The following is a 13,098-nucleotide window of genomic DNA, read 5'->3' as shown; positions in this document are numbered from 1 at the left end:
TTTCTGCACTAATAAATTCTCTCAAATTTTCCAGCGTTGGAAAAGGTGGGGTGTCCCCTTGTACGTTTTCAAAACTGAGCCTTGTGTGTTGTACTGGGGAAGCATGCATGGCACCTTACCATGTTCCTGGTGCATCATGTATGTTGCACATTTTACAGGTTTCAAAGCCCTTTCTTATATTATTTCATCTTCATTTACTAATGATTCTACAAAACAGCATGGACATCACTGTAATAATTTATAGATGAGGAGGCTCAGAAAATTTCAGTAGGTTTTCTATATTCACACAGCTAGGATGTCAGGCTAGGAGAATGATTAGGACCTAGGTTTTCAGATTTGAGGAAACTCTGGTGCAAATTCAGAGCATGATTGCTTTTGGTCAAAGGGCCTTGTAAGGTGATAGCAAGGACATATTTTGCAACTTATGCTCTGGAGTTATCAGATAGCACCTTATACTTCTCTTTCCCATCATTGTGAGCTCTTCATAGAATGAGATCTCATTATTATTCTTTTCTCTGATTTTTAATAATTAATCTTATTTTCCAGCAGGAATTTTAAGACCTGACCTAAATATTATAATTAACACACTGAAAGGTTCTATCAATATGACCCACTCAGTATCCCTTTTGCAGTGTGGAAATTCATGAATGTAATTTAATGTTACTTTCAAAAGACTGAATTTTGTGTTTTGCAGTTTCCCTGACGGAGTTTACACAGTTGTATTCAGTGAGAGAGGATGGGCCATCTTCTGAAAGCTTTCTCTCTCTGGCAAAGGAAGGACACTAACTGCTGCTGTGTTAATAGTGAGAGAGGAGAGTTTTGATTCTTCCGGTCATCTTTTGCCCAGCAGAACTCAATGCACAGCTTCTACTCACTCCTGATCATTATGCCTGGTCATGACATGGTTTTGCCATGGAGCACGATGCTATGAGTAGACAGGGACGGTTTAAGGAAAATGACTTTTCTACTGATTCCTGGGTTTCTGAATTCATATCCCTTTAATCTACCTCTGTCTTTTGCTCTTTTCCCCATACAAATAAGTCCTCATATCTTCTTGTTAGAATTGGCCATTTAGAGCCACTTGACAGAGTTCCTAGTCATGAAAGTGTTCCTATTTCTCAGAACCAGGGAGAAACTCAAGAAATGGCTTTTTTTCTTCAATGCTTTTGAGGTTTTAAGCCTCTTGGGTGTGGAGTAGTGCTGTAAGACCCGCGGATCCCCTTACCCAAGAATTCAACACTGCCACAGGATGCAAACAGCAAGAGGTTCTTTATTGTAGCGCAGGCGCCTGCGGGTGGTCAGCAGCTCCTGCTAGCTGAGCACCCCAGGCCGGGGTGGTGCAGGATTTTTATAGACAGGTACAAACAAGTTTTGGATGGGACAGGGCTGATTGGCTGACAATTTGAACATTTGAAAAAGGCATACTTGGTGTTTGCGGATTGGCTTTGGAGGACCCGCACGCGAGAAGAAAAAGGCGGGAAGGGGGAATGAGGAGGGGGAGTTGGACCTTATTACTCAGCAGAGATGCATCCTGCCTACGTGACTATGTGGCCCCCTGCCTATGCCTCGGCTATTAGCAGAAGGTATCTTGTTCAAACAGGAGACCAGTGTCACACCCTAAAAGCCAAGCGGTTACAAGAAGGCAAAAGAGCGGTTAAATAATTAACAACTGGGGGAAGGGTGTCTATACGCGGGGTCTTTCAGTGCATCATGTCCTTCTGAAATTTTCTTAAATTAAATGATAAAGCAAATTTAATTTTTCTCCATAGAGCCCCATCTATGAACTGATCTGAGCATATTTCCCCTTTTAATGATGAGGAAAAGAGAAAAACAGAAGTGAATTTTCAGGGGTGAAAGATGTGTTCCTTTTAATTGGAGCACTTACACTATACCTAAGAATATTTGGAAAGTCTTGGAACCTAGTTATATTTTCAAGAAAAACTCCAGATACTGACTATCTAAGATTTCAGAATCCCATTTCGTGTGAGTTCTTCAGGTCTGTGTGGAATGAACATGAAAATGTGTTGGACATTAATTCCTCTAGGAAGTCTGGGAAATGTCACTCTCCTTTGTCCTCTTAGGTGGCCATGTTTGCACTGCAGCTGGGCAGTGCCACCTTCCTGCTTACGGAGCCCGTGATCAGTGCAATGACGACCGGGGCTGCCACCCACGTTGTGACTTCACAAGTCAAGTATCTCCTGGGAATGAAAATGCCATATATATCTGGACCACTCGGATTCTTTTACGTGAGCTTTCCATATGTCTTTGTTCGTGTATTTTGGGAGTGCGTTTCACAAAGTAGAATTCGGTGAATTCTAATACTGAGATTTTTCGGTAGGAATGGAACGTAGGTTTAAATACAATCGTTTTGGGATACTTTTAATGTAATTTAGGATATGAAGCTAACTTAATATGTTCTATCTACTAATTTTGGAAACAATTCTTCATAAAAATTGAGTATGATATAATTTGGGGTCATGATTAGAAAAAAATAACTGGAATTTTTTCAAGAACCAGCTCTGTTGCAACTTCTCATGGAAGTCATCTACTGGGATTGGGGCCCAGTTAGACTACAGGACACTCTACCACTTTCATTCAGTATTGTGAACTCCAGTTTGGCTGAAATCACAGGCCTGGGCAAAATTGGTGGCCGGAGCCCTGGTGGCCGACTATGAGCTACTGAAAGTCACTTGAACCTGAGGGAGGAACCTATGGCCAATTTCAAAATATTACCCTAATAATACTTCATTGTTTTTGTCCCTTTTTGAAGCTGACCTAAAATCTCTGACTGCTCAGGAAGTCATATCCTATGGAGCTTTATAAGAAAATGAATGTTTCATCAATAAACTGGAGGGCAACCAAACTTCATTTTACTTAATTTCTTAATTTTATGTAGTAGAGAAGGAAAAAAAAATTTCCCTTTTTTCTAGGTTCTGAGCTGTGGACCCTCTAACAAAAAAACAGATTAACCAGAGAAAACCAACAAGTTTATTAACATGTGTATCATATAGGCAAGGGAGAAACTCAGAGATGAGTAACTTGAGAAAGGCTAGAATTTGGGTGTAAATACTTTCTTCACCCAAAACAAATGAGGAAAGAGTGTGCGCAGCCAAGTTATGGGAAGGTGACCAGGGAAAGTACTGTAAACAAGGATAAGGTTTGCTGTGCAGATTTAAGTTGTTCCTTCTTCTTGATGGGAGTGCTTTGTGATTTAGAGTCACCCTTTCCTTCTACAGAGAAGGAGACACCTTATAGGTGGAGCTGGTGAATGTAAATTTCTCTTACAAAAGGGTCACTTATATTCTGTTTCCAGAGCTTCCTTGCGTCTTGTAACAACCTGAAGATAATCCTTATGTCAAACAGGCATATTTTGGGGTAGCACATCCTGAGCTCTCACAATGTAATGCTGCATACTAATAACATTAATGTTTTATAGTGAGAGAATTCTGACCCTCAATTTTCTTGATCTTAAAGGCTGAATAGTAGCTTAACATAGAAGTACAATAATTTCTTCATCTAATCCCTGATGTTAAGGTAGTTTGCGGTGTTTCATGATTATACACGGCTTCACGAGGATCTTTGTTATTTGTATGTTATTATCTGCATCACTAATGATTTCATTGGGATAAATTCCTAATAGTGGAATTACCGGATCAGGAGGATGTAAGATGTTTGCCAAATTTCAGTCTGAAAGTTGTGCTCATTAATATTGCACACTCACCTTATCATTGTCAGCTCTAATTATTACTATTTTAAAAATTTGTCACTCTGGTACCTGAAAAGTAGTATTATCTATCTGCTTAAGTGTGCGTTTCTCTGAGTGACTGGTAAAGCAGTCCATAAAGATAACAGTTGGCAACATGGAGCTGGAAGCTGGTTCTGAATTTTTGCTATTTAGGTAATATCCTGCTCAATGACTCATTCATTATAAGAGAGCTTAAAGCCAGAACAAGAGCGCTGGAACTGAGCCTGGAGGCCCCAGATCAAAGGAATGCAGACCAAAGTAGCTGTAAGCCATCAGGTGACGGGTCCCTTAGGACTTCTGGTGACACCAGGTCTACACCAGAGAACCAAATCAGCACTGGATTCTGTCTTGACCTTCCTGAATGGTGTGCTCATCTGTGCGTGGGAAGTGTAAGGAAATGTAAATGAATTACAAATTAGCCTCTTCAGTCATATTCACACACAAATAATCATCCCTCCTTTCTCCAGTTCTGTTAAAAGAGGCAGGAGAGCCTGATAGGGGAATGACATTCTGTCTTTCAGCTTGTTTCTCTCGTGTCAAGTGTATAAAATGCCATGTTAAAGTGTTTTGTGTATGTTTTATTTTTTCCATTTTATTTTCTTGTGAGGAAAACTGTAAGCTACTTAATCTTTGCCTTGTCTGTCAAATCCTATGTGGCTTTTTGGAGGCAAGGAGTTAAGTTCTCACAATGAAACAGGATCAGAATTTAAAATATTTATAGATGGCTGGCTTTACAGTCACCGTATTCAGTTGGTGGGAATTGCTAAGCTGTGTGCTGAGGGAAAATGAAGAAAGTTGCTATTGCTTTTCCGTGTCCCAGAGTCCTACACTGTTTAGTTGCTGGGTTGGTATGGTGCTTTGAGTCTTTGCCAGGGTTTCAAGAATGAATGTGGTTATTTTAACGTCAAAAATTGTGGTGATCTGAGCTTTAGATTAAAAAATAAATTTTGTTGTCGTGCATAGGTTCTACTGGGACATTTGCAAAGTGAGCTTTGGTGTGGTTAGGCTGAGGAAGCTGATGATGATAATGTAAGTGTGAACTTGCCCCTAGCTCGTTTGGGTGGGGTGTGCAAGACCAAAGCTGAACTCAGCTCTGAGGTATAGAACAGAAAACAAAATGGAGGCCTTGATCATCAGGGCCAGAGAACCCAGAGGAGGGTGAATTAACACATTGGGGGATTGTTCACTTTTTGACTATGTTTCCTACCTCTGAGGTTTCATAACTCTTCTATCCTTTTTGAAAGCTACTCAGGCTGATGGGAGATAAAGAATATGTAGCTGATTATCTTTGGAACATAAATTAATATCTAGAGTATTTGAGACTCATATACCAAAGTCAGTGGTCACGCCTAATTTTCTCAGCCGGAACACTGATTTTTCTTAAAAGAATTCAAGTTTGGCCAATGAAAATGTCTGTTGATTAATTTTGATAGTTGTGATCTTTGCTATCAACGTCACCTTCTGCCTTCATCCTGTTCTGAGGTCACTGGAGTTGGGGTCTTTCCTTTCTGCCATGGGGATGGTTTCTTAAGTGTCTTCTATCTGGGGGATGCTTGAGGCTGTGCTACTAAGAGAATCTGATTCTCTAGTTTGAATATCTAAAATTTCCATCCCTTTGGTTGCTCTGGACTGGTGGGTGTTCTTGCCTCAGCAAAACATTTTTTTAAAGAGCAGTTTGAGTCAGAAACACCTGGAGACAAGTTCTGCCCTGTCAGATTGTAGAACAGATGTCTGATAGGTCATAAGAAGTAGATGTGCCCTAATGCTTCTCCCCTTTCTACATTTGCCATGTAGATCACATGCCACCAATGCCAGCTAAGATCAGAGAGGCCACTTCTTCTCTTCTATTTGAAAACTGGTAAGAAGCTTCACCAGAGGAGGGGCTCTCCTATAAGTGTTAAAGCCTACTAAAGCTTTCAGCTCCTGGTCCTTCGAATGCCTCTCTCAGAATTTCTAGGATCTTTATATGCAGATAGATCCCCATGTACACCCTTGTGATCTCCTTGATTCCCAAGAAAAGTGGGTAGAATTAGGCAAAATTCATCTTTCTTATTTAACTCCCCAAATTCCTTCATGCCTCATGTTTTACTTTCCCCTTTGTTATGCAAGTTTTATCTCTAAATACATATACCTCTAATAAATTTTAATTTATGGCCATTTCTTAATGGTCTTTGAAGTGTTGCACATTCTTTTTTAGTTACTTATTGGGTAAAAATCAGTTTTTTTCTCTGAGTTGACTTTTAGCTCTGCTGATTTTATTTAGGGCCCATACACTCAGGTAGGCCATAATCCATCTTTTCTTTTCCTTAGAAAGAGGCAACAGGAGAAAGAACTGGAGAATTTTAGAAGCCCATATTCAGATCATAACTCTGGTCTTGACAAAATCACCAAATATCTTTGACTTCTGGTTGCCTGTTCCATAAACTGATGATAATTATACGTATTGGGATTCATTCCCTAAGTGAAATGCCTAGAACATATTCATTAAACAGAAGTCATTATCTTTGTACTAGTAATGTATCATTGGATGTAATAAATTTAAGATTTTTGAAAGAGCTTCTTATGTAAGAGATACTTCTGTCTATTAATAATAATAGAATAGTAATAGATGGTTTTCCTGTGAACTGCGGAGGACTCAATCAGATAACCAAAGCTAAACAGTAAAACAAAGTTATATCTCTTCTTGCAACTTAGAAAGATGACTTCAAAATTTATAAAACTTAAAAAAAACCCTGTATCTGCTGTTTATAAAAAGAGGTAGTCATCAGAATTCAAGAAATGCTATGTTTTTAGTTTATTTTTATTTAAAAATATTTCCATCTATTCAGCTCACCACCCCAATAGTTAAAAACTCACTTAATAAATTATAACAGTGCTGGAATACATGTTACACTAAGCAGAAGCAATAACATTCTGTCTTGGGACTTTGGCAAACCAGTGACACTATTTTATTCCTGTCTTTCTTACAATTCGAATATTTGACTGATAGTTGGTTCCCCACATACATAAGAGGGAAAAGTTTACTTCTTCTCTAGAATATTTTTTTAAATTTAATTTAATCTTATTTTTTCAGTGTTCCAAAATTCATTGTTTTTTTTTTTTTTAATTGAGAAATGATGATGTATCTTTTGTTAGAAAGGATGTTTCCCCAAAGGGCACAATAAAAATTACAAAAATTCCTAGTTCCTATTAGCACATGTGGGTTTCTTTGAGATGGCGCCAGTGTCTCAGCCTGGAGCAACATATGATAAATTTGGCTGAGTTAGTCTCATTGGCATGGCTTCATGTGAGTACTGTTCTAAATAATTATGTACAGTTCTGTACATTAAACCCAAGAGCACAAGGCAAGCTTGGCAACATATTCAATTACCCTTCTTGGAAGTTTTTATTTCCTTCCTTAAATCTGAGGAGTTTCAGGACTGAAAAACAGTTTCATTCCCACCCCAATCCCTGAAGTACAAGCAAGCATTTTCTAGTTTGGACATCCCCGAAGGCTGCAAGGCAGGAACCAAGAATGTTAATAAAATGGGGTAGAAACGTCAGAAGGAAATCAGAGCCAATAAAACATTTTTTTTAATAGAGAATGAGCTCACAATTAAATATGTACAAATGAGGTTTATATGTGGAGAATTAATCTACTTTGAAGACCTAGGCCCTCTGGGAATTCTGAATGAAGAACACGCTTTGGTGGTTTAGGAAAGCCTATGTTTTCTCTTCAGTAACTATGACATGTCTATTGTGAATTGCTGGGATGTACAATATACCCTGAAAAATGGACAGAAGAAATCGAAGGGGAGAGGAAAGGAATGTTCATCTGCAGCTTGATTCAATCAGTGACGTTGGGAATAGAGAATGTGGCAGGTTTAATTTGGATACGGAACAATTATGTGGGAATTTATAACAAAGATTACTTTAAAATTCTAAATCAGAGGGCAGTTAAATTTTGCAACTCAACCGTCTTGGGTTGAGCTCTCTCTATGCCCCACAACTCACTGAAAATCAAAGCACTACAAAATCCACGCTCAAGTAATTCAAGTTAAACTTCGTCTTCTAAACAAGGGATGGCCGGATGCCACCAAGGCTGTGGCGAGCTTGGTTGTATGTGTTATAAGTTTTGTGTGCCCTGTTGTTTTTAGTGTTGAGCACACCATTCTTCCCCTAGTTCACATTTTGGTTGCATACTTAATTTATCCCTTAAAGCAATAGTGAATGGATTTTTTAAAAAGATTTTATTTATTTGATGCAGAGAGAGAGAGATCACAACTAGGCAGAGCAACAGGCAGAGAGAAAGGGGGAAGCAGGCTCCCCGCTGAGCAGAGAGCCCAATGTGGGGCTCAATCCCAGGACTCTGAGATCATGACCTGAGCAGGAGGCAGAGGCTTAACCCACTGAGCCACCCAGGCACCCCAATAGTGAATGGATTTATTCCCAGTGTGAGAAGCACTTGTTGATCAGAAGTTTGTATATAATTATGTAAAAAAATAAATGGAATGTGTTCTTTTTTTTTTTCCCCCCTATCTCTGGAGGTTTTGTTTGTATTCATGAAAACACAGCCTGGGGTTAAGCTTTCAGCGTAATATATTTCTCTTGTTTTTCTGTTTGAGTGACTTTAAGAAGTAGAGGGATTTGAGGAGTTTGATTTAACAATACTGACCCTAAAATGTTTAATGATACAATGATATGTAGGCAGAGTTTATAGGAGACATCAAATTCTTAAACACAGAGACAACTAGTACTCACATCAGTTTTGGAGGGATTGGATATGGCTTTAGGGATCTCCAAGAAGAATCTATATCTGCTTAGAGATGGGGTTCAAATATAATGAATTTGAAAGTGAGTTGAGGCAGGGAGAGGACATGTCTGAGCAACCGTAGCTCATGTTTAAAGGCCCCAAGGATGTGAAAGCTGCCTTTAAGAACAAAACCCAGGGCTGAGAGTGGACTTGTCTCTCCACCTCCTAGTCCAACTAGGAGTCCAACTCCTCAGTTGGACTAAGTGTGAGGCTTCAAAACCAGAAATCTTCAACAGATTAATTTGGGGGAGATTTTAGGAACTACACATGGATGGGAAGAGATTAGTATGTATGCATCCTTGATTTAAGAACCACTAGAATTAGATTTCCTCTGCAAATACTAGCTGACTGCCTTTAGGCACTGAAGATGCAGTTGAGAATTAATATCCCTGTTCCCATGGAGTTTTATTGAAATACTGAGGTGGGCATGAAATAGGGCAGGAGGAGACAGATTGGTGAACAAGATCATCCCAGACAATGTTAATGAAGGAGGCCAGCTCTTGTAATTGAAGGTGGGTAATGGGATAAAGCAAAGGAGAAATGAGAATACTCACCTTGTATTAATTGGGAAATTCAATGAGTCACTGCACATAAGATAGCCTAGTGCCTAGAAATGTTCCTTCTTCTGCTCTTCTAGAGAATGATGATATTGAAATAGGCTCTCCTGTTCTTTCTACCACAAGCCGTCCTCTCCACATCTGCATGTGGTGGTGAAAATATAAAAATTCTTCTGTTCAGGTGGAAAGAAAGGGTTAAGGTGAATGCACTGTAGGGATTCAAGGAGTGACAGTTACTAAAACCTTGCTGTTAAGTTTCACTTTGTATTTTAGAAAGACTTCTATCTCAGTCAGCTTGAAGAGGGGGGAATTTCCTAGGTATACATGAAATCCCGAAGGCATAATATCCTCTGTGTTCATTTTGGTAAGGCTGTTGTAACAAATGGCCGCAGGCTAGGTGGATCCAACAGCAGAAATGGCTCTTCTCACAGTTCTGGAGACTGGATATCATCCGGGTGCCACCATGGTAGTTTCCTCTGGGATTGCTCTCCTTGGCTTGCGGATGGCCCCCCTCCTGCCTCTTTACATGGTCTTCCCCCTGGCCACGCACTTCCCTGGTGTCTCTCTGTAGGTCAGCATCTCCTCTTTTTATAACCGCAGGAGTCAGATTGGATTAGCGCCCACTCTAATGGCCTCATTTTAATTTAATTACCTCTTTAAAGGCCCTCTCTCCAAATATAGTCATCTAATGAGGTACTGGGGGTTAGGGCCTCAGCATATGAACTTTAGGGGAACACAGTGAGAAGCATTTGACTTGGTATATGTTAGTGTCCTGTGGCTACTCTTACAAATTACCAGAAACCTGGGGACTAAACACAGAGAACTTTATTCTCACATTTCTGGAGTCCAGAAGTCCAAAAATCAAGGTATCAGCAGGGCCATGATCTATCTGAAGGTTCTAGGGGAATCCTTCCTTGTCTTCCAGCTTCTGGTGGTTCCAGGCATCCTTGGCTTTAGACTACATCAACAAAACTGTGCCTTGGTTACCCCAAAGCCCTTTCTGCTTTGTGTTCATGTCTTCTCCTCTTCTGTCTCTTGTAAGTGCACTTGTTGGATTTGAGACAAATATCTATGCACAGATGATGCCACAAGTGTTTCAGACCATAGTCTGAACACATGGTAGAAGCATTTATGAATGTTACAGGTTTTTTTTTTCCTAGAGATATTCCTGGTTTTGTGGTTGATGACAGACTCAAAGTCATATATTGGGAATTAAGACTTGTGGATCACAGATTAGTACTTTATACCTACTATAAAGTAGAATGCTGACAGCTTTATTAAGGTTTGCTGATTGTACCATCACTCTGTTGTTTTTCCAGTGAAACATAAAGTGATTTATGACAGATTCCTAATACAAAAATAGCATAGGAATGATAAATAATTATACTAAAGGGATTATGTGTTCTTTTTGGCATAAAATATATGTTAGCATATTTCATGTGGTCCCTTTATAGATAGTTCAGAAATATACTCATCACTGCTACTGAAGAATTGTCAATGATAACATTATATACTTAAAATATTAAAAACATTTATTTTCTGTCATGGACATTTCATTATAGCAATACCTAGAGCATGGAGAATGCTGGTGGAAAGGATATTTGATTGAGAGAAATTTCTGGTTAATTGAGTATTGGACAGAAAATCCATTAGTTTGTTTATACTTACTAACATTTCTAAACATTTAAGATCTTTCCCTTTGCCTTATGAAGTTTAACAAAATGGACATAATTTAGCTTTGTCAATTACATAATGAGAAACTATTGAATGGGTACAACCTCCTTTGGCTGTTTTTTTTTTTTTTCCTTAACCAAATCCCAAATATGAGTTTTTTCAGCTTTGGATTTTGCCTCATTCTTATAAAGATGGAGTTATTAAAAATCTGATTATTTAGATCAGATAGAAGATATAAAAATCGATTACTTGAAATTTACTGCAATGGTAGCTTTAATATTTAGCTCAAGACCTGCCTATAATAATAAATAAAATAAATATAATTAATAAACATGAGTGATTAATAAATGATAGCTACAAAGCCCCATAATGTGATATAGCCCAAGTACTGATAATGAGAAAAGAAAACTCTGGGTCCTGTCTCTCTTCATCATTCTGCTTATTCAAGTTAAAGTCTCCTATTTATTATTATTTTTACTACATTAGACCAAAGTATTTATTCATTCAGCAATATTTATTGAGTGTCCATCTGCCAGACACTATTCCAGAAGTTGAAAATCCATCAGTTAAAGAAAAAAACCAAGATTGGCCAACTCAGATAAGAACACTTTCTATAAATAAATTTGTTGGGGCACCTGGTCAGTCAATTAAGTGATTGCCTTCAGCTCAGGTCATGACCTTGGGGTCCTGAGATCGGGCCCTGCACTGGACTCCCTGCTCAGCGGAAAGTCTGCTTCTTCCTCTCCCTCTATTTTTCCCCACTGCTTGTGCTCTTTTGCTCATGTTCTCTCTCTCAAATAAATAAATAAATAAATAAATAAAATCTTTAAAAAATTTGTACGTGGGTGTGCAAACATCTATTAACTACTCCAGAAAAATCTCATCTGTCAAGAAAACAGTAAGAAACAACATATGTATCATGAGTAGACTACTTTTATTCTTTGAAATATCTCAAAACGGATTTGTTTGGACATACCAATAGTTTTCATTCAATGTCAAGTTGTAGTAAATGGTCAATTTAAAGAATTAGCATTATAGTTTCAAAACTGAACTCCTGTTTTGTTAAAGTGGTCTGTTCTGGTGATACCGCGTATTTAGTTATCCATACACGTATTAAACTGCCTCTGCTCTTCTGAGGGAAAGGTGCTCTTCAGTGGGAGTTTTTGTGTTTTTTTTTTTTTTTTTTTAAAGATTTTTCATTTATTTATTTGTCAGAGAGAGAGGGAGAGAGAGCGAGCAGTGGGAGTTTTTATCCACTGGAGCTTAGTGTGTGACAGCATTCCCTGATGACTGGATTGATGAGCAATGAGAAATTTTAATGGTGCTTAGGATGCCTAGAGCTGCATTAAACGAGCATATGTAATTGTGTGTTTGTATGTGTTTGCATATCTGCTTGTATCCCTCTCCCTGTTCCTGTCTCTGTCTCCATATGCCACTCGTGGCCCGCAAGCTGACTTCTTCCTGTGGGACCACGTGACAGTCATTAGGATGACACTCCTCCTCAGCCTGCTTTTCTATTGTGTTCTTTGCACTGGTTGTAACAAGCCTTTGCCCACCCCCACCGTTCTTCTAGAGCATCTTGGGAGAAGTGCTTTGCCCTACAAGTTGTTGTTTAACCCAGACAGACAATAAAAACCCTGGGGGGGGGCTTTTCTCATTCCTTTCATTCTGGGGTGGTCATTTTTATTATTGCAAACACATGTTCTCAAAATGCACATTACAGCAGATTTGGTATGGCTTGGCAGTGGAGCATAGCCCTTCCCCCCTTTCTTAGACAGGCACTTTTGTGGCATACTTTTAATACTATAAAACAGAAGGAGTAATCCTCTAAACTCTTTAAAACATTTGGATGCTTGTGTTTTTTCTTGCCAAATCATCTGAATGATATCCTCATTTTTGTCCTTAAATCATCAGAAAGCAATGTATCTGGACAAAATTTTCTTGACATTCCTCTAACCCTATCCCCTATAGAATATATTTCACTGAGAGGCCTTTTGAATTTTAGTCCTCTGCTTTGAGTAAGGGGTGACTATGAGAAATAGAACTTGCTCCTTCACTTGCTGTAGGAATTCAGTAAACAATTATTGTCCACAGCATGGAGAAACAGAAAAAAATGTTGTCTGTGTCTCGGATAGCTATGATATTGTAGTACCAAGTTTTCTTTTAAGATAGTGTGGGATAAAATAGAATACTGGGCAAAAGATAACAAAATATCATGGAGGACAAAGGGTGTTAGAGAGGAGAAGGGAGTTGGGGTAAATTGGAAGGGGAGGTGAATCATGAGAGACTCTGGACTCTGAAAAAAAATCTGAGGGGTTTGAAGTGGCGGG

At 38.8% G+C, this 13,098-nt stretch overlaps 1 protein-coding gene across 1 annotated transcript in view; it reads left to right on the top strand.

Annotated features, from left to right (window-relative positions):
* The window catches only part of SLC26A7 (solute carrier family 26 member 7), a 122,404-nt gene that overhangs the window by 47,928 nt on the left and 61,378 nt on the right, over positions 1–13,098 (top strand). The window contains exon 5 of the mRNA XM_044247106.1: positions 2,082–2,246. Coding sequence (XP_044103041.1) covers positions 2,082–2,246 — 165 coding nt within the window. The remainder of the gene's footprint in view (positions 1–2,081; positions 2,247–13,098) is intronic.

The sequence above is a fragment of the Neovison vison genome, chromosome 4 (assembly GCF_020171115.1).
Source record: "Neovison vison isolate M4711 chromosome 4, ASM_NN_V1, whole genome shotgun sequence".
NCBI classification, from domain to species: domain Eukaryota; kingdom Metazoa; phylum Chordata; class Mammalia; order Carnivora; family Mustelidae; genus Neogale; species Neogale vison.
This window is presented reverse-complemented; position numbering and strand designations above follow the sequence as displayed.